The sequence below is a fragment of the Pipistrellus hanaki genome (assembly GCF_964339955.1).
Source record: "Pipistrellus hanaki genome assembly, chromosome: 3".
Taxonomy (NCBI): Eukaryota; Metazoa; Chordata; class Mammalia; order Chiroptera; family Vespertilionidae; genus Pipistrellus; species Pipistrellus hanaki.
In genome coordinates, this window is record NC_140505.1 from 90,155,436 (window position 1) to 90,179,094 (window position 23,659).

Here is a 23,659-nt window from a genome sequence, read left to right on the forward strand (position 1 = left end):
AAAATACTAATTTCTTACCAACACAAATTGTTTTTCTTTTTATACAACTCATGTATGATTTTTATTTAGGGTTCTGAACAAGGATCAAACAGTCAAGAAAAGGCTTTATCTGCTCAGCATGCTGCTGTTATTAATCTTGCTGGAGTAGGAAGTTTTATGCAGTCACAGGCAGCTGGTTGGTATTTTCATGATTTCTTATGTTGAGTTTATTATTTAATTTAGTTGGGATCTCACCTTTTAAGATTATTTTTCCTTCTCTTGCAAGCATTAAGTAGGAAATAGTATAGATATATTTACTTGTGAACTATTACATCAAGTTATTGATAGCCCCCCATTTTTTCCCACTGACAGTTAATATTCTCATTCTGATATCTTGTATTTGCATGAATTAAAATGTAATATCAGTAACATAACTTCTATAAGCCACTTTTTTTTATTTGTAAAAAAATGAGATTAAATGACTGCTTACCACTTCCAACAGTAAATGAACCAGTTATGGCAAACCATAATCTTTAATGAAGATTATCTTGTAAATTGAAAATAGTAATTACAGAGTTTGAGGATTGAATAAGGTCATGTCAACATTTTGAATTATCATTGGCGCCTTTATAATCATATACAAGTAACTCCCAGTGTCTGAATTTAGAATAAGGTCTTACATGTAGAGATTTAGAGCTAGAGAATTTTCTAATGGAAATTTAATTTTTATAATCCTTTACCCCATGATATTACCTTCTTAAGTACTAGTATAATTTAGTGGAAAGAACTCTAGACTGAAAAACCGTAAAAATGGTCCATGCTCCAGACCTGCCACTAATTGCCTTTGAGTCAAACCATCTACGCCTGAAATTTCTTCCTTTGTACAGTGAGAGGGTTAGACGATTATTGTGGTCCCTCTCAGCTCAAAAAGGAATAATGCACAGGCTCAGGTCACCATTTCTGTTGCTACTAGTATAGTCTAATACTCATTGCAGTATCTTTTGTTTAAAAGCACTTGTTTACCAAATATGTTATTATGATAGCTTGGATTAGTCCTACCCCCTTTCCTACTTTATTAGTTATATTTTAAAATAACATCCTGTATTTTCCATTTTGCCAAAAAGCTTTCTAAATAGCATAGCACTTTTATCAAATTTCAGTGAGATGCATGAAGATATACAGTGTTTAATATATGTGCACTTCCTTCCCCTTCTATGTCCCGGAAGTGCCCTCAACTAACAGGAGACTAAATTTATTATGAAATGTCTGTGATTTGATACTTAAGATTAATCATACTGATAACTTTTCTATTTCATTTTCTGTGTTGTCCTTTTCTAACCCTGGTGGCCTTCAAACTTTTGACTGGCCTGCTTTCCCCTTCTCCTCTCTGTAGTGTTGTCTCAGCTTGGCTCTGCCGAGAACAGACCTGAGCAAAGCCTTCCTCAGCAGAGATTCCAGCTCTCCTCTGCCTTTCAACAGCAGCAGCAACAGATACAAGTAATCCAGCAACTTCACTCTGATTACATTTTAGATACTCTGCTCCAAAAGTACCTCAAAAAACTTTAGTTTTATTTTATTATCTTTTAAGACTATAAAGTAATAGAGATTTTAGCAAATTTTATTAAGTCTGACATTTTAGCCAGCTTGGAGCACTGAATATATTTTGTACATTTAAGCCATACTTTTCTTGACTTAAAATCTTTCATGAAGTGCTGGTGGCACATTAACATCCATTTTTGTAGTTTGCATTATATTTTGAAATAGACAGTTGTCAATGCCAATGATTAATTTGCACTGTAGAAAAAGACAAGAACGCCAATGTTACTATTGTACTAGTAAATGTCATAACTGTTTTAGAAAAATGCCATTCCATTATCTCAGGAAGTCAGCATATTATGGTTGACTATCTTTATGCAGGGTGGTTTATATTGGTATAAACTATTATACAACAAAATGGTAACTGAAGTTGCTGAGTTACTACAATATAGACTGGCAGGGCAAAGTAACATGTATTTTTGAAGTGTACCAAGAACCATTTTAAAAGCCCTCAGCAGGCTTCTGTGCCACTGGTGCTGTTTGATTGTGCATTGTCTGAATGTGGTATAGTCCCCTTCTGTGCTCTCTCCCTTTCATTTTTGTTCTTATCACTCTCAGGAAAAGCATCTTTTTATACCTGCTTATATTTAATTGATTTTTTCCCTCCCCCTTTTTACAGCAGTTGCGATTCTTACAGCATCAAATGGCCATGGCAGCAGCAACAGTACAAACAGCTCAGCTACATCCTCAACAGCATACAGGCAGCCAATCAAAAAGTAAAATGAAGAGAGGTACACCAACCACTCCAAAATTCTGAGTCTTGCATTATTTTTTTCTTTTTTGAAAACATAAGATCAATCAAAAAGATTGAGCTTCTACTTCATTTTTGTTTTTAAAAACATAATCAGTATTTTACATTATTTGATGTACAAACTTTATACAGAAGCACAACCCTATGATTTTTAAATAAAAACAGAAATGCTTTAATAAATGTTTAGGGTTCGTTTGCTTAAGTCCCTTCCTTTTTCAAAACTGTTCCACTGTACATAGAATATGTAGAAGTGGCCTAAGAAATACTAGAGATGTCCTTCAGATAAATGTAGTTTGATATTTATTATGAAAGATTTGTGCACAGTGTAATAAATAGTTTTTTTTACAAATATGTTTAGAAAATATAGTTATTTGGCTTTCATACTCTTAATTACTTCATCCATCAGTTTTTTTACTTCTTTGTGTCTTGTAACTGCTCGGCTCAGACAGTCCTGAAGTTTAGCTCCAGTCAGCCCACTGCCACCTGAAAAATTATTGTACCAACACTTTTAATATATGCTATTGTACTTTTAATGATCAACATCATGTCAAGTTATAGACCAAAGCTGTAAACCAGGGGGTATGGTTAAGATTGCCAAGTTATGTTCTTTTGTTTTTTGTTTTAATATATATTTTATTGATTTTTTACAGAGAGGAAGAGAAAGGAATAGAGAGTTAGAAACATCGATGAGAGAGAATCATCGATTAGCTGTCTCTTGCACACCCCCCACTAGAGATGTGCCTGCAACCAAGGTACATGCCTTTGACCGGAATCGAACCTGGGATCTTTCAGTCCACAGGTCAACGCTCTATCCACTGAGCCAAACCGGTTTCGGCCCAAGTTATGTATTAAGACCTCCAAGTGATTCCAATGTATGCCATAAGAACCACTGGTAAACATAAAAACATAAGGAATTTGAGGTAACAAACTGTCATTCTAAATTTGCTGTATTAGGTAAACAGTAAATATCCCATATTCCATTTGCCCTACTCCTATGTAAATAAGTTCACATAGAGTTTTCATCCAAACATTTAGGACTGAAGTAAAGGGAACATGCCTGGTTTGTGAAGACAACATAGCTTGCCTTCCTCATCCATTACTACTGTTAGGGTTCCAGTTGCCAGATGTTCCTCCTCTCCAGTAGGGTCCACTATGAGCAGAGTGCTATTTAAAAAAATTTTTTGAAGTGTAAATTATCAATCCATGAAACATTTTATTTTAGAAGAATATTTAAAATACAAATTTTTACACATTTAACTTACTCATCAAAGACCGCAAAGGAGGTAGCAACTGGATGAGTTCTAATGTTCAAATAATGTTTCTTCTTTAAATTAACTTCTGCTAAAGCAGTTTCTTCATTTATAGTAACTTCAGGCAATTGTACTAGAAAGACAAATATGTAAGATCTCTAATATAAGTAACAAATATGGCATTTTCTAAATTCACTTTTGCCTGTTTAACTTTTTCAGAAATAATCTTTTGGGGGGGAGGGGGACCTCTTAGAACATTAACCCTTTGCACTCCGAACCATGCTGGACATTGGCTACCAGCTACTCGACACTACTTTGCGGCGGAGTGCGTTGAAATAACTCAATTCCCCGTAATCACTAATAAACTGCAATGTCCCCTGAGAGGGGACATCCGAGTGATATGCTAGAATTCTGATGTCCCCTGAGAGGGGACAGCGGAGTGCAAAGGGTTAAGATAAATATAGTGTACAATTAAGCGTGGTACGCGTATCCCCAGGGGTACGGGAAGAGTTTGGTGGGGGTACACGTTGCACCAGAGTTTGGTGGGGATATGCACTGCACCGTGCTTAGCTGCGCCTAATACATCCTTTTTTTTTTTTTTTTTTTTTGATGAGGGGTACTCAGCGTTATGAAAATTATAGAAGGGGTACACATGTCAAAAGTTTGGGAAACACTGGTGTATATAAACATTTTTTATTAAAGACTAAAATGAATGATGGCTCAACCATAACAAAAGCAGTTTAACAAAACAGAATATTCTGACACAAAAGGAGGATTATTGCCTTAAAGTTTGCTTACCATTTTTTAAAGCTGCCAACAAAGCAAATGTACAGGCATCCAAAATATTTCCATCATAGTCAAGGCAAATGAGATCACAGTACAGAACCCAAGCAAGCTAAAATAGAGTTTACACAAAGCAAATTAAAGCCTTCTGATAGGTAGAACATGGGATTTGTTTCAACTTATACACCACAGAACCCTTAAACAAGCAAGAAGCCTTCAAAAACTTACAAAAAAAGAAAAACCTTTACCTTTAAGAAATAAACCAAAAAAAGTGGATATGTTTGGTTAAAAGCTGGCTTTTGACTACCAAGCTGACAAGTGACAAACATGTCCATTCTATTGCTAAGTCAGATAAGGGAAATAATTTTGAAAGTCACAAATGAAAATCAAAATATACTTTCCCAAAGGAAGCTTAATATGCCGGGACCAGGTTGGCTCAGTGGATAGAGCGTCAGCCTGCGGACTGAAAGGTCCCGGGTTCGATTCCAGTCAAGGGCATGTACCTTGGTTGCGGGCACATCCCCAGTAGGGAGTGTATAAGAGGCAGCTGTGCGATGATTCTCTCTCATCGATGTTTCTAACTCTCTATCCCTCTCAATTCCTCTGTGTAAAATCAATAAAATATATTAAAAAAAAAAAAAAAAGAAAGCTTAATATATCAAATGCTTGGTAAGGCCTGGCTGGTGTTCCTCAGTGGATAAGCCAGTGTTTTTCAACCGCTGTTCCGCGGCACACTGTTGCCTGGTGTGCCGTAGGTGCAGACAAGACAAGAATTTTATAATTTTTCACTATTTTGTTTACTTAATATTTCATAATAAAGTAATTATAAAATACTTTCTTTGTGTTTATTTGATTCCTATTCAAGAGAATTACTTTATATATAGTCAATATAGGCACAGAGTTAAATTTTTTTAACATTTTCTAATGGTGGTGTGCCTCGTGATTTTTTTCATGAAACAAGTGTGCCTTTGCCCAAAAAAGGTTGAAAAACACTGGGATAAGCCACAAACCAGGTCACAGTTTGATTCTGGTCATGGCACATGCTGGGATTGCAGTCTCAAACTCCAGTAGGGGGAATGCAGGAGGCAGCTGATCAATGATTCTCATCATTGATATTTCTCTCTCTCCTCCTCACTTTCTCTCGTAAGAAAAAAAAAAAGTTTCCCTTTAAAAAAAATGCTTAGTAGGTTTTACAAGTAAATATGTAATCAAATAGAAAAATCCGATAGGTTCTAGTCAACTTAGTTCTAAGTTTTCAAATTATTAGAATTTATAGTGTGGATTCACCTTAAACACATTAGCTAATCACATAGCAGTAATCTGCTATAAAGAAAAAAAAAAGAAAAAAGAAAAAAAAAGAGCCGAGACCGGTTTGGCTCAATGGATAGAGCGTCGGCTTGGGGACCAAAGGGTCCCGGGTTCGATTCCGGTCAAGGGCATGTACCTTGGTTGCGGGCATATCCCCAGTAGGGGGTGTGCAAGAGGCAGCTGATCGATGACTCTCTCTCATCGAGGTTTCTAACTATCTCTCTCCCTTCCTCTCTGTACAAAATCAATAAAATATATTTAAAAAAAAAAAAAAAAAAGAATGTTCAAAGGGGGAAGAGAATTACCTCAGCTTAATGTAGCTCCAACTCGGGCAATAAATTAGTCAAAATTGGTTGTCTTTTTTTATGAACTACATAGTTACAGAATAAGACATGTTTTTACTTAACTTCATCTAAAATTAAGACATCTGTATTGAAGGCTATTGTGTGTGTTTTTTTTTAATTTCCCCATCTACTCTTCACAAAATACAATAAAGCTTATAGCTTCTCTATTATTCTTACCTTCCCTGGAGAAATGCATAAGTCCTCTTTCAGAATTATCTGTGAACTGAATGACAAAACAGTAAAGGAAAGGTCAAAATTATCTGAAAATGAATGACAGTAATACTTTATCCCCGATTATCTTACTTTTCAATGACATCTGCAATGAACTGGCTAGCTACTTGGGCCTCTTCTCCAGGAGGTCCAGACCGAAATCTCGACGAACACAGAGGTGGTAGATCCACATTAGGAACTGAAAGAAACACTCTGCAACTATGAAATAAACTTCACTTCTGGTTTATGGAAGTGTTAAATGTAAATCCATTGCAAGGGGACTGTTGCCTTGGAAAGCTTTTTCCAAGTGGAAAGATTTATAAGACATCAATTGTATTCTTAGTCTTTTTAAGACTATTAAGCTTGGATAAAATATCTGCATTTCTAACTTTACCACACAAATACATATTTTTTAAAAAGCATTTAAGGTTTAGATCCTTCACAAGTTTTCTTCCTTTCCAAATACCTCAATCTGTCACAGAACGTAACCCCTCTAGTAATATCCAACTGCTCTGCATTTTAAAAATATTGGTTCCTACCATAAAGAACAAATGGCCCAAGTCAAGAAAAATGATGGCATAGTGGGCCCTGGCCCATCCACCAAAAGGTTGTGGGTTTAATTCCCCAGTCAGGGCACATACCTTGCTTTCAAATTTGATACCCAGGTGAAGCATGCTGGAGGCAACCAATTGATGTTTCTCACATTTATGTTTCTCAATAAAAACATATCCTTGGGTGAGGATTAAAAAATAAATCACAAAGTCTCCAATTACAGCCTTTTCCTAAAAGATATTTTCTTGGTTAATGACATCTGAATATATAAACAAAAACTGATTGAATGAGTTTGAAAAATTACAAAATTCTCTTATGCTATCTTTCAATAGAAAACTTCAGGAATGTCTGCTTCATTCCTATATATTTTATGTATATATTTATATTTTATTGATTTTTTACAGAGAGGAAGGGAGAGAGAGAGAGTTAGAAACATCGATGAGTCATCGGCCAGCTGCCTCTTGCATGCCCCCTACTGGGGATGTGCCCGCAACCAAGGTACATGCCCTTGACCTGAATCGAACCCGGGACTCTTCAGTCCACAAGCTGACACGCTATCCACTGAGCCAAATCAGTTTTGGCCATTCCTGTATAATTCTGATTATGAATAACTTTCTCAACTACTAGGACTTAACTATATTATTTGTATTAAATGTTATTAAAATTACAAAATTATAACTTACCAACATATCCTTTATCAGGAGCTTCTGGTGGTGGTGCTGCGAATTCCTATAGAAGCAAACAAATGTTTCCAATCAAAGAAGCTACTTAATAATTGTTAAGAAAGCCTTAGTTATGGAAGGCTCTATCAAAGACCATATTAACTAGCTAACTACAATGTTTCCCTGAAAATAAGACATCCTCCGAAAATAAGACCTAGTGCATGGAAAGATAAGACATCCCCTGAAAATAAGACCTAGCGCAACTTTGGGAGAAAAAATTAATATAAGACACTGTCTTATTTTTGGGGAAAACTGTACCACATTATGAAGGCTCTACCAAAGACCATATAACTAGCTAGCTAACTACTACCGGTATGCTTAAGGAGTTGTGTCAGGGACTCTAATGGCACCAACACTCACTTTAGCTCTGCAGTAATGAGGCAGTACAGCATAGTTACACTACAGTGGTACTCATCAAAATTAAAAAATATTATTTGGATTTCTTCATCCTCACTTGCACTAATTCAGTAGCCATGAATCTTTAGCTTAAACCCCGATGTAATTATGGCATAGCCAGATTTAGGAAATGATGGTAACAGATAAAGAAACTAAGCAAAAGCTTCGGAATCACATTTCATATGTCAGCCCCACACTTTTTGGCCGAGAGACTTTGGGTAAGTTACTTAACCTCTTACCATTCAATTTCCTCATCTGCAAAATGGGAAGTTAATGAGGTGTCTGGAACATAACAGGTACACAGCTATTATTCCCTCAAGATTTTCTTTTGAACAATCTCAATCTTCTACACATCTGCATGGATTAAATACCACCAGTCGATAAAAGGATGTCACCGAAAATCTCAAATTATACCCAAATTCTTAAAAATTTAAAGGTGGTCAAATTTTGAAAATTATTTGATTCAAAACATTTGAAGAATACCCATAAATTATAACCTAGTCATTAAATCTGGGTCGTGTTATCTAATACTCAAAGATGAAAGCTCTTTGTAAATGAAAAATACTAAATGTGACAACCTGACTGCCTAGTCAACAGAATTACTAGTATATATTACAATTTAATCAGTATCCTATATAATAAAACCCTAACATGCAAATCGACCAAATGAAAGAACAACCAGTTGCTATGATGTACATTAACCGAATGGGGACAGCTCCTGCATTGAAAGTCATCCCCCTGAGAGAAGACGACCAGCAGTGGCGATTGTGGGGTAGTGGGGGCAGAGCCAGCCAGCAGTGGTGCCAGTGAGGGCCCTCCCAATCACCCTGCCCCGCAGTCACCCCACAAATTGGTCCTGGTCGCTGGCCAGGCCTAGGGACCCCCTTCCCTATATATTGGTAACAGTCTCTTAGATTTAAAAATTAAAAATGGCAAAGCTACTCTAAAGAAACAGGATGATGCAGCGATGACATACATGGACTCTGGCTTGCACATTTTGTGGTCAGCCCTGATTATGACACAACTTTGTGACAAAGCCAATTACTTAACTTTTCTCTACTTCAGTTTTCTACCCATAAGATGGGGAAAATGGTACTGGCTCAGAAGGATCATGTTATGTACTATTTTTTATAATCGGCAAAAAAATGTAGCTGCCCATACAGTAGCAAGATGCCTTTCACCTATATGAAAAGTATGGTCACTGATGCATTAAGTGTACCAGATTGCCAGAGGGCCTCTAGTATGAAGATAATCTGATAATCTCAACTTAGTAAGACATATATTAAACTTACCGCTTTAATTCCACAAATGACTGCAGTATTTCCCAGCTTCACTAGAGCAGAACCATCTGCAGTGCTAACTGAACCTGAAAAGAAGTATTTAAACAAAATGAAAGGGTCCATAAAAAGTGTTTTTGTTTTCTACATGATTTTATATTGCTACGCAAACCAGTCGCTTATTAAATTACTAGCTCAAATTTTTAAAAAGTGGTATAAGTACTTAAATCTACTGTTTTAAGAATTATTCACCTATCCTTGAATTTGAGTCAATAATTTTTTTATTCAGGCACAGCAGTGAACAGATAAAAAAATCTCTTTACACAAAATCACCGAAATCCCTTAAACATAGAATTTGGCCAAAACACTGGTTAAGTGGATCAGAGGCTAAAATTTGGGAATGCTATAAAGGTAATATTGGAAAATTCCATATTTGCAACATCAGGTTTAACTAGTTTAAAACATAATGGATTCATGTCTTGGAGGTATGGAAGGAATAGGGAAAAACTATAGTTACTTTAAAGTTGTAAATAAAGAGCATATAAATTGAGAACATATAAAGTGAGTTTTAAAAAACTTTACAAATAAAAATTCTTTACTAGTATAAAAAAAAACAAGAAAAATTATATTTTCAAAACTGAAGCAACTTCAACATTCTTATTTTAGAACTCAATATTCTCACCTATGTTAACAGTTGTGGTTCTGAATTCACCAAGTTCTCTTCCATCAGGACGGCAGTTCTCTTTCTAAATAAATTTATATGAAAGTAAAGCACATATATGTGTATATTTTATACAGAACCAAGGAAACATTAAACCTTGTTAGTTGAAATTATTTTGAATTTTTTTTATAACTGATATAATTGTTTCAGTTGTACAATGTAACAATGTTCAATATTTGTATATATGACATTGTCTTTAAAGCATATACTATCAAAAGACATAACATCTACATAACCTCTTTTACTCACCAAAAATCTCCTGTAATACTCCAGAGGTTCCACAGTTCTGAAACATATTAAAAATATATGTGAAGTAATGAATCTTAACATAAACTCAGAAACTGGCAAATATCTTAAAAGTGTAGTGAGGCAGAGTTAAGTCTCCACAACATGTAAGTTTCCTTCAGATATTCTGATGTGTTTGTTGCCACATGTAACTCTTTATAAAAAGTAAATACTCTTGCTGTAGCAATCACAGTTATTAACTGCTGTCCTTAACCCTGCTTTAATTACAGTATTGGAGCCCAAAGCCTTTGGGCATCTTTAAGAAGAGTTACTATCACTCTCTGTCTCTCTGAAGAAGGGATTCTTAGCGAGAATGAAAAAAAGTTACATCTTTATTTTTACTATCCAGTAACTAAATTTAGTATATTCTTCAATTATGACAGACAATAAACTATTATATTAGCTGTACCTGCGACTTTAGCACAACCACAGACACTGAAAATTTTCATTTTTTAAAATAGTTGATCTTGCTTAAGAAAGTTGATTTTAAAAACAAGTTTATGTCCAACACTATATCATACACTTGAGATTTTATACAAATAGGTAACTTTTTCAATAAATCGGTTTCCTTTGGAATCCTATTTATATGCTTAAAAACTTGACTCTAAGAATGAAAATCTATTGGTTTCACCAGAGTGGAACACACACACACACAAAGGCCTATTAAAAAAAACTGCGAAACAAGGCACAGTCCTTTTAGAAATAAATTACTTAAGGAGAATGGAGTGGCATGTGGTTCTTATGCAACACTTGCCCCACAAACCGTGCGTGTGCCCTATCCAGGAATCGAACCTTGACCTCCGGGTTCAAAGGTCGATGCTCAATCACTAAGCCACGCCAGCTGAGCCAGATGCAACACTCTTTAAAAACATACAACTGTCGAAACCGGTTTGGCTCAGTGGATAGAGCATGGACCTGCAAACTGAGGGGTCCCAGGTTCAAGATATATTTACAAAAAAATAAAAACAAAAACATACAACTGTGTCTCCTGGGGCTGCACATCCACTACCAAACTACAGTGCTACTGATACCCTTGAAATTAATCTATTTATTAACAACCAGAAAGGAACAAAGGGAAAGCCAAGTACCCCACCTAAGCACCCAATGAGGAAGAGGCTACCCCACTTCCACCGAAAACACTCCCAGCGGGCACTGAACTCACGCACACACACCCTCCACCTTCCGCCTCACTGGAGGGAAGGAGCCCTCTTTTTTTTTTCCCTACGACCACCTCCAGGTCCTCCGACCCCGTGGCCTGCTTCCGCGGAGATAAGTGGGGTGGCCTCCAGGTGAGAAAACCCCAGCTAACGGTTAAGGGAAGCCACCATCTGCCAGGGAACAAACATGTGCACGCCAGCCGCTAACACTCACTTGAACCCAGCCGCCATCTTCTCGCGAGCCTGCTTCTGCGCCTGCGCTGCGGCGACTTCGGCCTCCAGGACGCGCGCCTGCTCCGCTTCCACACTTTCGACGAGGAACAGAGTGCCCTTCTCCCGTATCGGGATACGCAGAAGGTGCAACTACAGCGGTATTGACCCGCCTTAGTTTCCACCGTCTCTTGCTGGAAGCCTCTTTCGGTTTCTTTGCCTTCTACAGATTTTGACGAATCTGCTATTCGATCAGTGATGAGCGTCTCTCTTTAGAAACAGCCGGGTTGTTCAAGAGTTTGAGAGAGAACAATCGATAGCAAATAATAGTGTACTGAGTGTGAAGCATTACTGCAAAATTTCTACGCCCTTCTCCGACTCTTCATTCTCCTAGGTAAAGATCTCCCAGCTCTAGCACCGGAGATTACGTAAATTTCCCGAGGTTACACTTTGCAAGATCCGGGCGGGCTCCACAGGAGCTGCTGGTTTTGTAGGCTGTGTCCTTCCTTCTGGATAGGGTTGGCAGAAAATAAAGTACAGCCAATTAAATTTGAATGTCAGATAAACAAAGTAATTTCCTACTATGAGTACGCTTCCAGTGGTGTATATTGGTGGTTGTTACCAAGGGCTGGGGAGCCGGGAAAGTTTTAGAAATGATAGTGATGGTTGCAGAAAATTGTGTAATTTAATTAATGCCACTGTATTGTACATTTCCATGTTAAAATGTTTTTAAAAACATTTTAAAACCGTTCTAAAAATTATGACATACCAAAACTTTTAAATGGGTCGGTTATATGGTTTTGCAATTATATTCTAATAAGGCTTTTAAAAATAACTTATGTTGTTTATCTGAAATTCAAATTAAGCCTGTGTTTTTCTTGGAAATTCTGGCAAGTCTACTTGGAAACAAGGTGCCTGGCAAACTACTACGTTTTCTTCGCCTTGCCGCGCGAGGGCGCTGTGGGCGGCAGGTGCCGGCACCGCGGCCTCTGCGGGCGGGAGGCGGGGCTGTGCCACGGCTTCCGCGTGCGTGTCTGGGTGCCGGATGGGGCGGCTGCAGGCGGTGTTGGAGGATGGCTTCGCTCTCGCTGCAGCTCGTGGTGCTCGGCGCGGTGCTCGGCGCGGCGCTGGCGGCCGCAGCCCTAATTCTGGTGAGAAGAGGGGTTGGGGACTAACGCGGGCCTGGGTTCATTGGTCTTCTGGAGACAAAGCCCAGGCATTCTCTCCGCGCTGTCGGCTCTTCTGTGTCCTCTTTCATCATGCTTATCCCCAACCTTTATCCCAGAATTACTCTTCTTAATTTCACGCCCCCTTTCTTCCTTGTTTATTTTTACTTTGGTGCTCCATGTTCCTACGTACTCAGAGCCTTATATATTTGTTCACTTTGAGACGTGACCACACACTCCTCAGTAGTCCGTCCCCTTGTCCCCAGACCCTTTGTCCATCCCGACCTCTCCAAGACCCTCCCGGGTCTGTGCCCTCTGCATCTTGCCCCGACGGGGAGGTCTTAAGCCCCTAGAAGGTGAGTGCTCTCTAGTCTCCCTTTTCCTTATGTGGTTAAGCAAATAGCGGTTAACGAGCACCAACAGGAGCCATCTATTACAGATTGAAATTAGTGGATCAAAAAGACCCACTAGGAACACAGTAACACCAAGATAGGCAAGACCTGATGTTAACATCTGTTTGGGGATCATTATATCCCATAATTAAATACCCTAAATTTGCTGCCTCGAAATGATGCAGTACAGTATGATTCAAATTCATATATATATAGCCATTATTTTGGAAACGGATTGTAAATACTTGGTAAGTAGTAGAAAGTATGCCAACTGAACTTCCTCCCATATGATTTGGAATGAGCCTGCTCTCTAGTTAGTTAATGGAGAGGTTTCAGCTTCCTTGACATTCAGATTAGCAGCCAGGAAGGTCTCTGTCATCTTGCCAGAAAGTCTATAAACTCACAGCTTAGAAACAGTTTAGCTAGAGAAAAAGCACTTTATCTTTTATATTTGTGTCTAAGTGAGAGAGGAGTCCTCGCCTTTTCTTAATTGTATATGGAGATTTTGGATTTTTTTTTCAGGGTTTTGAGCAAGTCAGGCTGTGGGCAGGTTAGGGTTTGATGAAAATCTTAAATTGATCTGCCTTATATTGAATCTGTTACAGATTTACATGTGTACATTATGAGTTTGTACTGGAATTAGTTGACCCCACAGCTTGAAGTGATTGTAAGAGCTACCATTTATTGAATACTTAAAATATATTGTAAGTATTCAATAAATTTGGTCTTAGAACAACACTGACAAATAATAGCTTTATTTGACTGGTTAGGAAACTGAGGTTAAAGAGCTCATATGCACAAATGTCAAACTGCTCCTGGAACTTGGTTTTTTTAAATGCCAGATAGAGGGTGTAATTATTACCAAAAAACCCCCACAAATCTTGTTTTACCTATCTATATATATAAAAAGCTAAGGGACCAACCATACGTCCTTCCGACCACCCAACCAACAACTGGTATATCTGACGCCCACTGGCAATTGAAAAATAAATGCTAACTTGCGTATGCACGATACCTATAAAGCTCTTTCTTCTAATTAATTTCCTTTAAATATGCATGAATCCATGCACTGGGCCACTAATATGTTATATTTATCTCCATCCCCCATGCATACTTTCTCCCCACCCACTTCCTTCTGTTATTTTGAAGCAAATCCAAGACATAATATTTACTTATAAAGCCTTAGCTTTTATCTAAAAAGATAGGCCCCTTTTGAAAATATAATGGCAATAGGATTCTCACAAATTATTTTTACATCAACCGTTATTTAGTGGTTTTAAATACCCTATCAGTTCAATGCCTGATGTATGTCTTAGAATAGTCAGTTTTTTCCAGTCACATTCACACACACTTAGCACTTAATTGATGTCTCAAGTCCTTTGATCTATAACAATTTCTCTTCCCATTTTCCCCCTTATCCTATCTAATAAAGAGGGAATATGCTAAATGACCATCACTTCATCACAAAGATAGCTCCACCCACAGCTGAGACCAAGTTCCCATAAGGAGCCTTAACAAGCAATCAGCAGGGACCTGAGGTTATGCCCTCCCCCGCCCCCATGGGGATTGACAGGCGACCTCAGGCCATGTCTGCCTGGGTGGGCTTGACAGGGGACTTCAAGGCATGCCCCCCTCCCTGGTCTGGGCTGGGGGACTTCAGGCCACATCCCCCATCCTGGCACTGGGCAAAGGAACTTGAGGCTCCTCTCCCTGCCCGGCAGGGCTTGACAAGGGTGGGACTGGCTGGGTCTGGATCTAGCCCAGTGGTCAGCAAGCTCATTAGTCAACAGAACCAAATATCAACAGTACAATGATTGAAATTTCTTTTGAGAGCCAAATTTTTTAAACTTAAACTATATAGGTAAGTGCATTGTTATTAACTTAATTAGGGTACGTGGTATTTTGTGGAAGAGCCACACTCAAGGAGCCAAAGAGCCATATGTGGCTCACGAGCTGCAGTTTACCAACCACTGATCTAGCCCAATGCGGGGGTGGGGGATGGGAGAGTGGGGGGTAGGAGGGCAGACTGGTCTGGGTCTCACACAATTTTGAGGTGCATGTGGGTGGTCGGGAACTTAACTCTGGGTCCCAAGGTGAGCCCCACACTCTCACAGGAGGAAGGTTTTAATATACATTTTACTAATTTTCTTTAATCTCTGATACTTCTATTATAGAGAAAGGGCAAATAGCAGTATTAAATTATTTTCCCTAATCCCCTTTTAATGTGCATGAATTTCATGCATGGGGTCATTAGTCTTTAATAAGTGGTCATTTTTTTCTGTAGAATTTCTCATAGTCTGCATTTTACTCGCTCTGTCTCTTGAATTTTTTGTAAACTAGTAGTTACATCTAGAGACTTATGAAATGTTTGTTTAACTTTTTTAATCAAGAAAAATGTGTGAGTGATGCTGAATACTTCCTCTTTTATAACACTAAGAGATTTATAATGCATGATTTTTTTGGTGTTAAGATGTTGTTAGTCTGACCCATCAGTTATAAAATTTGTCATTTATCTAAAGGTTTTTAGCATTGATGATCACTACTTAAATACATTATTTCACTGGGAATATACCTAAATTCATCATTTCACTGGCGAAAGTAAAATATTCTTTTTTTTTTTTTTTAAATATATTTTATTGATTTTTTACAGAGAGGAAGGGAGAGAGAGTGAGTTAGAAACGTTGATGAGAGAGAAACATCGACCAGCTGCCTCCTGCACACCCCCTACCGGGGAGGTGCCCGCAACCAATGTACATGCCCCTGACCAGAATCAAACCTGAGACCTTTCAGTCCACAGACCGACGCTCTACCACTGAGCCAAACCGGTTTCGGCGCAAAAGTAAAATATTCTAATTTACCATTTCTTCCTATATTATCTAGAAACCAATAATGAAAAATAATTTAATCCTCAGCTACCAATTAACCTGAAATACTGTTCATATATACAAGGTAAGATAAAAAGCAAGATTTCAAAATAATCACATAGTTCCCTGGCATCTTAACCAATGAATTTTTTTATTTTTAGTGTTATGAATCCATGATTTAAAATATTTTTCATTTGTTTCAATGGATTTACAGCAATTTGAAGCTCAAATCCTCCCATCATAAGGCAATGAGAGCCCCTCAAGTAGGCTACTTTGTTCTTTTTTGCATCATCCTCATTATCATTGATGTGCTATTCCACCATTGCCCATATCCTGCCCCAACTTGAACCATACATTCTTCTTAGAACACTGGTTGCTTCTAGTGAGAGGTAGAATTTACAAAATACAATCTGGATACTAGAGATGCAGAGCAATAATTTGGACCCACTAGTCGGGATACTGTCCATGCTTACACCAATGACAAGCATATGCAATTTCAGTTTGTACCCAATGGAACATTATAAATGATGTCAAATTACAAATGAGTAATATGTAGATTGATTGTTTAGAAACAGTGTGCCAATAGAAGTAGTATTCCAAAGAATAGCTATTTCAAAGCTAGCTCCTAATCATATGTGTAAGGGATATTACACTAATAAAAGAGAAAGATGCAAATTGACCATACCTTTGTCACGCCAACCAGCCAATCAGGCGTGAGTATGCAAATTAACCCAACAAAGATGGTGGGTTAATTTGTATACACAGTCACCGAGCGGCCAGGGCGGGATGTTGTGTCATCACTATGGGAATGATGCAGGCATTCCACACTGCCCTAGGTGCTCCAGGTCTCTGGCCAACGTGGGAAGGTGGAAATGCAGCTCCGGCCGGAGTGAAGTGGTGCCAGCAGCCAATGGAAGGAAGGCCCATTATTGCATGAGCCTTTGTGCATCAGGCAATAATATTTTTTTTTCCTTTTTTTATCCATAAATGAGTGCGATCGTGTGGTGTTTTTCTTTCATTGACTGGCTTATTTCACTTAGCATAATGTTCTCCAATTCCATCCAGGTTGCTGCAAATTATAAGAATTCCTTCTCTTTTATGGCAGTATAGTATTCCATGGTGTAGATGTACCATAGTTTTCTGATCCAGTCATCTGGTGATGGGCACCTAGGCTGTTTCTAAATCCTAGCTATTGTAAATTGTGCTATTATGAACATAGTAGTGCATATATCATTTTTGATTGGTGTTTCTGATTTCTTAGGATATATTCCTAGCAGTGGGATTACTGGGTCAAATGGCAGTTCCATTTTCAGTTTTTTGAGGAAACTCCATACTGTTCTCCACAGTAGTTGCACCAGTCTGCATTCCCACCAGCAGTGCACGAGGGTTCCTTTTTCTCTGCATCCTTGCCAACACTTGATATTTGTTGCTTTGTTGATGATAGCAATTGTAACAGGTGTGAGATAGTGCCGCATTGTCATTTTGCTTTGCATCTCTCGGGTAATTAGTGACTTTGAGTATGTTTTCATGTGTCTCTTGGCCTTCCTTCTGTCTTCTTTCAAAAAGATTCTATTTAGGTCCTTTGCCCATTTTTTAATTGCATCATTTATCTTCTTTTTATTAAGTTGTATAAGCTGCCTGTAGATGTTGGAGATTAAACCTTTATCAGTGATGACATTGGCAAATATGTTCTCCCATACAGTGGGCTTTCTTATTGTTTTGTTGATGGTTTCTTTTGCTGTAAAAAAGTTTTTTATTTTGATGTAGTCCCATTTGTTTTTCTTTAGCTTCCATTGCCCTAGGGGCAGTATCAGTGAAGAAGTTCCTTTGGCATATGTCTGAGATTTTGCTGCCTGTGGATGCTTCTAGTATTTTTATGGTTTCCCGTCTGATGTTTAAGTCCTGTATCCATTTTGAGTTTATTTTTGTGTATGGTGTAAGTTGGTGATCTAAAGTAAAACTAGATCACCAATTTACACTATACACAAAAATTAAAGGGGCTATAATATTAATAGTGCATGGCACTGACCAATATTCGACACATATTCTACAAGTTTGATACTTTACTCCAGAAAATATTATATTTTGAGTTGAAATATGGAGGTAAGTGCCAAGAATTCTTAAGCATTATTAGTCCCCAGTATGGGGATTGGGAGAATCTTCCCTTCATACCCTGGGTCAATCTGGTCCTGGATGGGAGGTCTGCCTTCATCCCACATGTTCCAATTGTTATATGAACTTGTCCTCTGTCACATATAGGCTCCAAGTAGGGATGGTACCTCACTATATGTATGAACAGGTTTCGGGGTTTGGCACATCTAAGAGCAAATTGTACTTCTGTAATTTGTTCCCTATTCGATCTGGGATGACAGAACCCTAGGGAATGACAAGTGGGAAGAGACAGTCTCTTAAGACATTAATACATTACACCGTTCTTAAGACTGGTTTGAATTTTGGAGTCACCTCCAGACCATTATTAATGGACTAAAAACTGAGAATAAATATTCCAACCAAGGGGGGGAAATTACATAAATGATACAGCATTCGAACACAACAAATGTAAAAAAGGTGAACCTAACAATTTCTTTTTAACATATCTGCTTTTAGATTTCCTTTGTTGCATTTGTTACTGCTACAGAAATGCCACCTCTCCATCGACATGAAGAAGAGAAGTTCTTCTTAAATGCTAGAGGACAGAAGGAAACTCTACCCAGCATAAGGGACTCGCCTACTAAACAGCTTTCTATTGTTGTGCCTTCATACAATGAAGAAAAGCGGTGTAAGCCCGTTTTGATTTTCTGGTAAAGGATGATTTGGGAAGAGAGGGAAATTTATAGTATTGCATTTTACTGCCTTTCCCAGAACTTTAGTAGATATGGGCTGTGGTGAGTATCTAATTAGTTGGTAGTTGCAGCTCAGAAGAGGAAAAGAGAATATTAGCTATGAGGCTATGAGCAGCAGCATAAAATAGTTGAGACTGAAGTGGACTTGAGGAGTAATGAGCAAGATATGAACAGCAGACAGGTGTTCCAAAATGGTGCGTGCAGGAAGGTCCCAGAGTAGCTTCTTAGATTATATGTTTTTTTTCCCCAAAAGTAAACTGTTAGAACTTGATAAATCATTTTGCTAGAGTAACTTCTCACCAACACCAGTGAGGTGTTCCTAGACCACTCCTTGAGTCAGTGGAAAAGGACTATTTCCAACCTCAATCCTTGTCTTTTCATATACACTGAGTGGCCAAATTATTATGATCTCTGAACGCATAATAATCTGGCCACTCAGTGTATATCCTATATAGTCCTATATAATAAAAGGCTAATATGCAAATTGCCCCCTTGACCAGGAGCTTGACCAGCAGGGAGGCCAGCCAACCACCCTTGTCCCCTCCCCCTGGCCAGGCTGGCTGCACCCCACCCATGCACAAATTCATGCACCGGGCTTCTAATACTTACACTAAGTGGCCAGATTATTATGTGTTCAGAGACCATTATAGTTTGGCCATTCAGTGTAAATGAATTTGTAAGAGAGATCATGATTGCAGTGTGAAAAACCAATTTATTAAAGCAATTAAAGCATGCACCTTTATTGAAAAAGCAAACCTATATATCTGGCTTATGAAGCACAGATGGGCTCTCAACTAATCTGAAGAGCAGTTTGGATGGGGGTCCGAGGTATTATATACCCTCCTTTCTATAGGTTACAAAATTCCTTTACTTAATATTTTGATACAGATTAATTCACAAGATTCCCCTACCACCCCCCCCCCCCACTTTTTTTTTTTTAAATTGATTTCAGAGAGGAAGGGAGAGGGATAGAGAGAAACATTAATGATAAGAGAATCATTGATTCACTGCCTCCTTCATGCCCTCTACTGGGGATCAAGCCCACAGCCTGGGCATATGCCCTTGACTGAAAATGAACCCGGGACCCTTCAGTCTGCAGACCAACCACTCTATCCACTTAGCCAAACCAGCTAGGGCAGTCGTCGGCAAACTCATTAGTCAACAGAGCCAAATATCAACAGTACATCGATTGAAATTTCTTTTGAGAGCCAAATTTTTTAAACTTAAACTTCTTCTAACACCACTTCTTCAAAATAGATTCACCTAGGCCGTATTTTGTGGAAGAGCCACACTCAAGGGGCCAAAGAGCCGCATGTGGCTGGCGAGCCGCAGTTTGCCAACCATGGAGCTAAAGTTCAATGTCCCTTTTTTTTACTTTGTTGTGGCCTTCCCAGAAATCATGAAAAACACCTGGCAACTTTACCTTGCCAAGCCTTGAGATTGCCGGCTTCTCTGCTTAGGAAGTAAAAGTGCCCTTTTTTCTATCCCCTTTTTCCCTCCTTTTCTGAATTCTCTCATTGAGGGTTTTAACCATTTGCTCTCAACTGTCCTTCACTGGGAAAGATAATGACTTGTTAGTTACAAGCTGGATGCAGATTGCCCACACTGTTTGGCCTTGATTTAACTTTCCTATCTCAGTTTCCCTATTCCTTCTGCCCTATTCCTATAACAATTTCAAAAGCAATTTTTAATGTACCTTTTTTTTTTTTTTTAAGTGCCTATAATGATGGATGAAGCTCTGGGATATCTAGAAGAGAGACAGGTATCATGTTTTCTCTTTTAATATAATGTCTCCAATTAAAACTAGACCAGGTTACCAACTGGTGGATCCCAGGTGAGATCCACTGTGAAAGGCAATGTTAGTTCTGCGTGGGTCATCATCACTGGCCCCTGTTCTCAGCTTGTTACTAGGCAAACCCCAGCAGGTAATCACTTCTTCCAGAGGCAGGTAGGTGACCTGAAAGCAAGCTGAAAGCTGACATTTCCCTTATGTACCCACCTACCTATGTTTTATCTTCTCTTGCCTGATTTTATACATAAAATTGAGTGTTTTATCTTCTCTTGCCTGATTTTATACATAAAATTGAGTGATAGAGTTTCTGCAGACTTTGTATAATATAGCACAATGCTGCTTTCACTTCTGTGATTTTTTAATTTATTTGAAAGACACAATTAAGGTGAAATTATTTTGTATTTCTTTATTATTCTTAAGAGTCCTCATTTATTTTCCTCTTTTTTTCCTGCTAAAGAAAAGAAAGGTAATATGTGCCACTTTTTATAGCATCAACTGCTGTTGGAATCTTCTTGAAGAGTTTAGAAAAAGAAGTAAGCTTTGTGGCTGAATTTTTTTAAAGAAAATTTCTTGTTTTGATTTACTTTAAGTTTTTTTTGTGTGTGTGTGGAAAGGGAAGATAGAAGAGTCATCAAAAGAGAGGAGCTCAAATTATCAACTCAAAAATTAAATTTCAAAGAGAAAGAGAATTGAGGTTTTATTGTAGGTGACTATCTCTTCTATTACATGTAATTTTATACCAGTCACATAGACTAGTTTTTTGTTGTTGTTTTTAATGAGAAAATGGGGCAAAAATGTTAACTTGTCTAAGGTCATAAGGCTAAGAAGTGCATCCAGGTTGGAATCTACACTCTCTGACTTCAAACTTCTTGAGTTTTTTTTCTTATACACCTGGTAGCATCTCACAGATGTACTCAGCACCACAAGAAACTGGCTCCTTCACTGACATGCGACAGGAAGAGCAGGATGCTCACAGAGACTCAGTATCCACCCTCTATTTTTACCAAGGGTCTCTCCTGTTTGTTCTGGCCTTCTTATCTTATGTGGTTTATTCACTACTTCATATACATGTTAACACTACAACAATTATTTTTAAATTCTTTTTAGAGTTCTTTATGGCAGTTATGCCAAATTGTGGTATGTTATTTTTGCTTCTTACAGAAACAAGATCCTACTTTTACTTATGAAGTAATAGTAGTTGACGATGGCAGCAAAGACCAGACTTCGAAGGTAAGTAAACTTGCTTTTAGAATTGCCAGTAGCTAGAAAATATGGAATAATTAATTTAGCAGGTGTAAAATCTTAGTTTTGTTCATCAGAGAACCCTCAAGTTTATTATTTTTTTTAAATACATTTCATTGATTTTTTTACAGAGAGGGAGAGGAAGAGGGAAAGAGAGTTAGAAACATCAATGAGAGAGAAACATCAATCAGCTGCCTCCTGCACACCCCCTACTGGGAATGTGCCCACAACCAAGGTGCATGCCCTTGACTGGAATCTAACCTGAGACCTTTGAGTCCACAGGCCAATGCTCTATCCGCTGAGCCAAACCGGCTAGGGCAAGAACCCTCAAGTTTTGCTAAATACTTTCCATTGCTACATTATGGGTAGTAGAAGAAGCAGATATTTTATTTATGGAAAGCTGGAAACTATATCTATTATTCCACTATTTCATAAAACCAGGGAAACTTTGAAGATCAGCAAATGTGAGAGAACATGCACAACAACAGTTCACCTTGGCCTCTGGGGAACCCTCCTTGCCTGTCAATTTATGGTACCTCTTTTATTAAGCATGATTCTGTTCTTTATGCCACACCTTGTCTGACAGATTTTAATGCAATCATTTAAATATGAAGATGCCTTCATATCACCACTGGGTATCAGATATGTCCTTTGTCATACCCCCATCTAGATTTACCCATAGGAGGTAACAGTGTCTTTAAGTATTATCCCCTCTTATTCCTCCATTCTTAGACCTGTAGCTGCCAGGCCCAGGTACACCTAGTTTTGCAGTAGTACATTTATTAAGTCTTGCCAGTGACCCTGGTAAATTACTCTTCAAACATCTAAGTGTTTTTATTATTAACTAGGGGCCTGATGCATGAAAATTTGTGTACTCGTGAGGGGGGTGTCCCTCAGCCTGGCCTGCACCGTCTCACAGTCTGGGATCCCTCGGTCCCTAGACCTGACCTGAGATTAGGGCCTATTGGGGTTTTCCTTCCCCGGGCTGGGGCAACTGGCCCCACCCCCTTGGCTGCCACAGATTGCCATCTGTGTAGCACTGTTCCTCCTTCCCCTGCCACCGGTGTCCTTCTGCAGGCAACAGGCTGGGGTGCAATGGCTTGGCTGACCTGGGTCTCCCTCTTTCTTTGCTAGGGAGGGGGACCAGCCCTGTGAGGGGCCGTCTGCCTACCTGATTACCCCTAACTGCTCGCCTATCTACCTGATCACCCCTAACTGCTGGTCTGCCTACCTGATTGACCCTAACTGCTTGCTTGGGGGCGGGCCAGCCAAAGGAGGGGTTGTCTGCTTACCTGATCATCCTTAACCCCTCTGCCTGCCTCCTGATTACCCCTAACGGCTTGCTTGGGAGTGGGGACAGCCCTGCTAGGGATTTTCTGCCTACTTGATAACCCCTAACCACTGGCCTGCTTATCTGATCTCCCCTAACCACTTATCTGCCTACCTGATCACCCCTAACTGCTTGTCTGCCTACTTGATCACTCCTAACCCCTCTGCCTGTCTGATTGCCCCTTACCTCTTGCTTGGGGGCAGGGCCAGCATTGACTTCAGTTGGTCAGCCTCTGGTTGTTACTCGTTGTTTTAACCCAGGTTTTTTATATATTAGGATGTTTCACATTTTTTCTTTGATACACACACACACACACACACACACACACACGTACATACATACATATAGGCAGAATATTTCTATTTTTATAATAAAAGATTCATTTATGGTGCTATTAATATTCTTGTTACATAGCAACATAATGTACCTTATAATAAGTACACAGGGAAACACCTGTTTACTTGATTATTCATCAGTAATGATTTTTTA

At 38.7% G+C, this 23,659-nt stretch overlaps 3 protein-coding genes across 33 annotated transcripts in view; 2 read left to right on the plus strand and 1 right to left on the minus strand.

Annotated features, from left to right (window-relative positions):
* Positions 1-2,669, plus strand: part of SUPT20H (SPT20 homolog, SAGA complex component) — a 62,819-nt gene extending 60,150 nt beyond the window's left edge. For 24 of the 30 annotated variants that reach the window (XR_014794661.1, XR_014794663.1, XR_014794664.1 and 21 more), the window contains 3 exons: positions 70-175; positions 1,373-1,476; positions 2,195-2,669. Coding sequence is in view for 17 of the 30 variants with exons in the window: in XM_084879539.1 (XP_084735665.1) it covers positions 70-175; positions 1,373-1,476; positions 2,195-2,332 (348 nt within the window). In the remaining 13 variants the exon portion in view is untranslated. The remainder of the gene's footprint in view (positions 1-69; positions 176-1,372; positions 1,477-2,194) is intronic. The other 6 variants (XR_014794662.1, XR_014794666.1, XR_014794668.1 and 3 more) reach the window with 1 other exon arrangement.
* EXOSC8 (exosome component 8) lies at positions 28-12,045 on the minus strand. The gene is made up of 11 exons (XM_084879601.1): positions 11,546-12,045; positions 10,139-10,175; positions 9,851-9,914; positions 9,184-9,257; positions 7,457-7,502; positions 6,315-6,420; positions 6,189-6,234; positions 4,375-4,471; positions 3,589-3,709; positions 3,384-3,490; positions 28-2,809 (listed from the first exon to the last, which is right to left on the minus strand). The coding sequence occupies exons 1-11, from the start codon at positions 11,560-11,562 to the stop codon at positions 2,694-2,696; spliced, it is 831 nt and encodes a 276-aa protein (XP_084735727.1). The 5' UTR covers positions 11,563-12,045; the 3' UTR covers positions 28-2,693.
* Positions 12,046-12,536: 491 nt separating this feature from the next.
* ALG5 (ALG5 dolichyl-phosphate beta-glucosyltransferase) overlaps positions 12,537-23,659 on the plus strand; it is an 86,817-nt gene continuing 75,694 nt past the window's right edge. For both annotated transcript variants that reach the window (XM_084879574.1, XM_084879575.1), the window contains exons 1-4: positions 12,537-12,692; positions 18,571-18,742; positions 20,522-20,568; positions 21,760-21,828. In XM_084879574.1, coding sequence (XP_084735700.1) covers positions 12,615-12,692; positions 18,571-18,742; positions 20,522-20,568; positions 21,760-21,828 — 366 coding nt within the window. In that variant the 5' untranslated portion in view covers positions 12,537-12,614. The remainder of the gene's footprint in view (positions 12,693-18,570; positions 18,743-20,521; positions 20,569-21,759; positions 21,829-23,659) is intronic.

Excerpts from the sequence above, each read along its gene's own strand:
- EXOSC8 (XM_084879601.1), bottom strand. Across the intron at positions 9,915-10,138 it reads AGTATTACAGGAGATTTTTG|AAAGAGAACTGCCGTCCTGA; the intron begins GTGAGTAAAAGA and ends AAATTTATTTAG. Across the intron at positions 3,710-4,374 it reads GTTGGCAGCTTTAAAAAATG|TACAATTGCCTGAAGTTACT; the intron begins GTAAGCAAACTT and ends TTGTCTTTCTAG.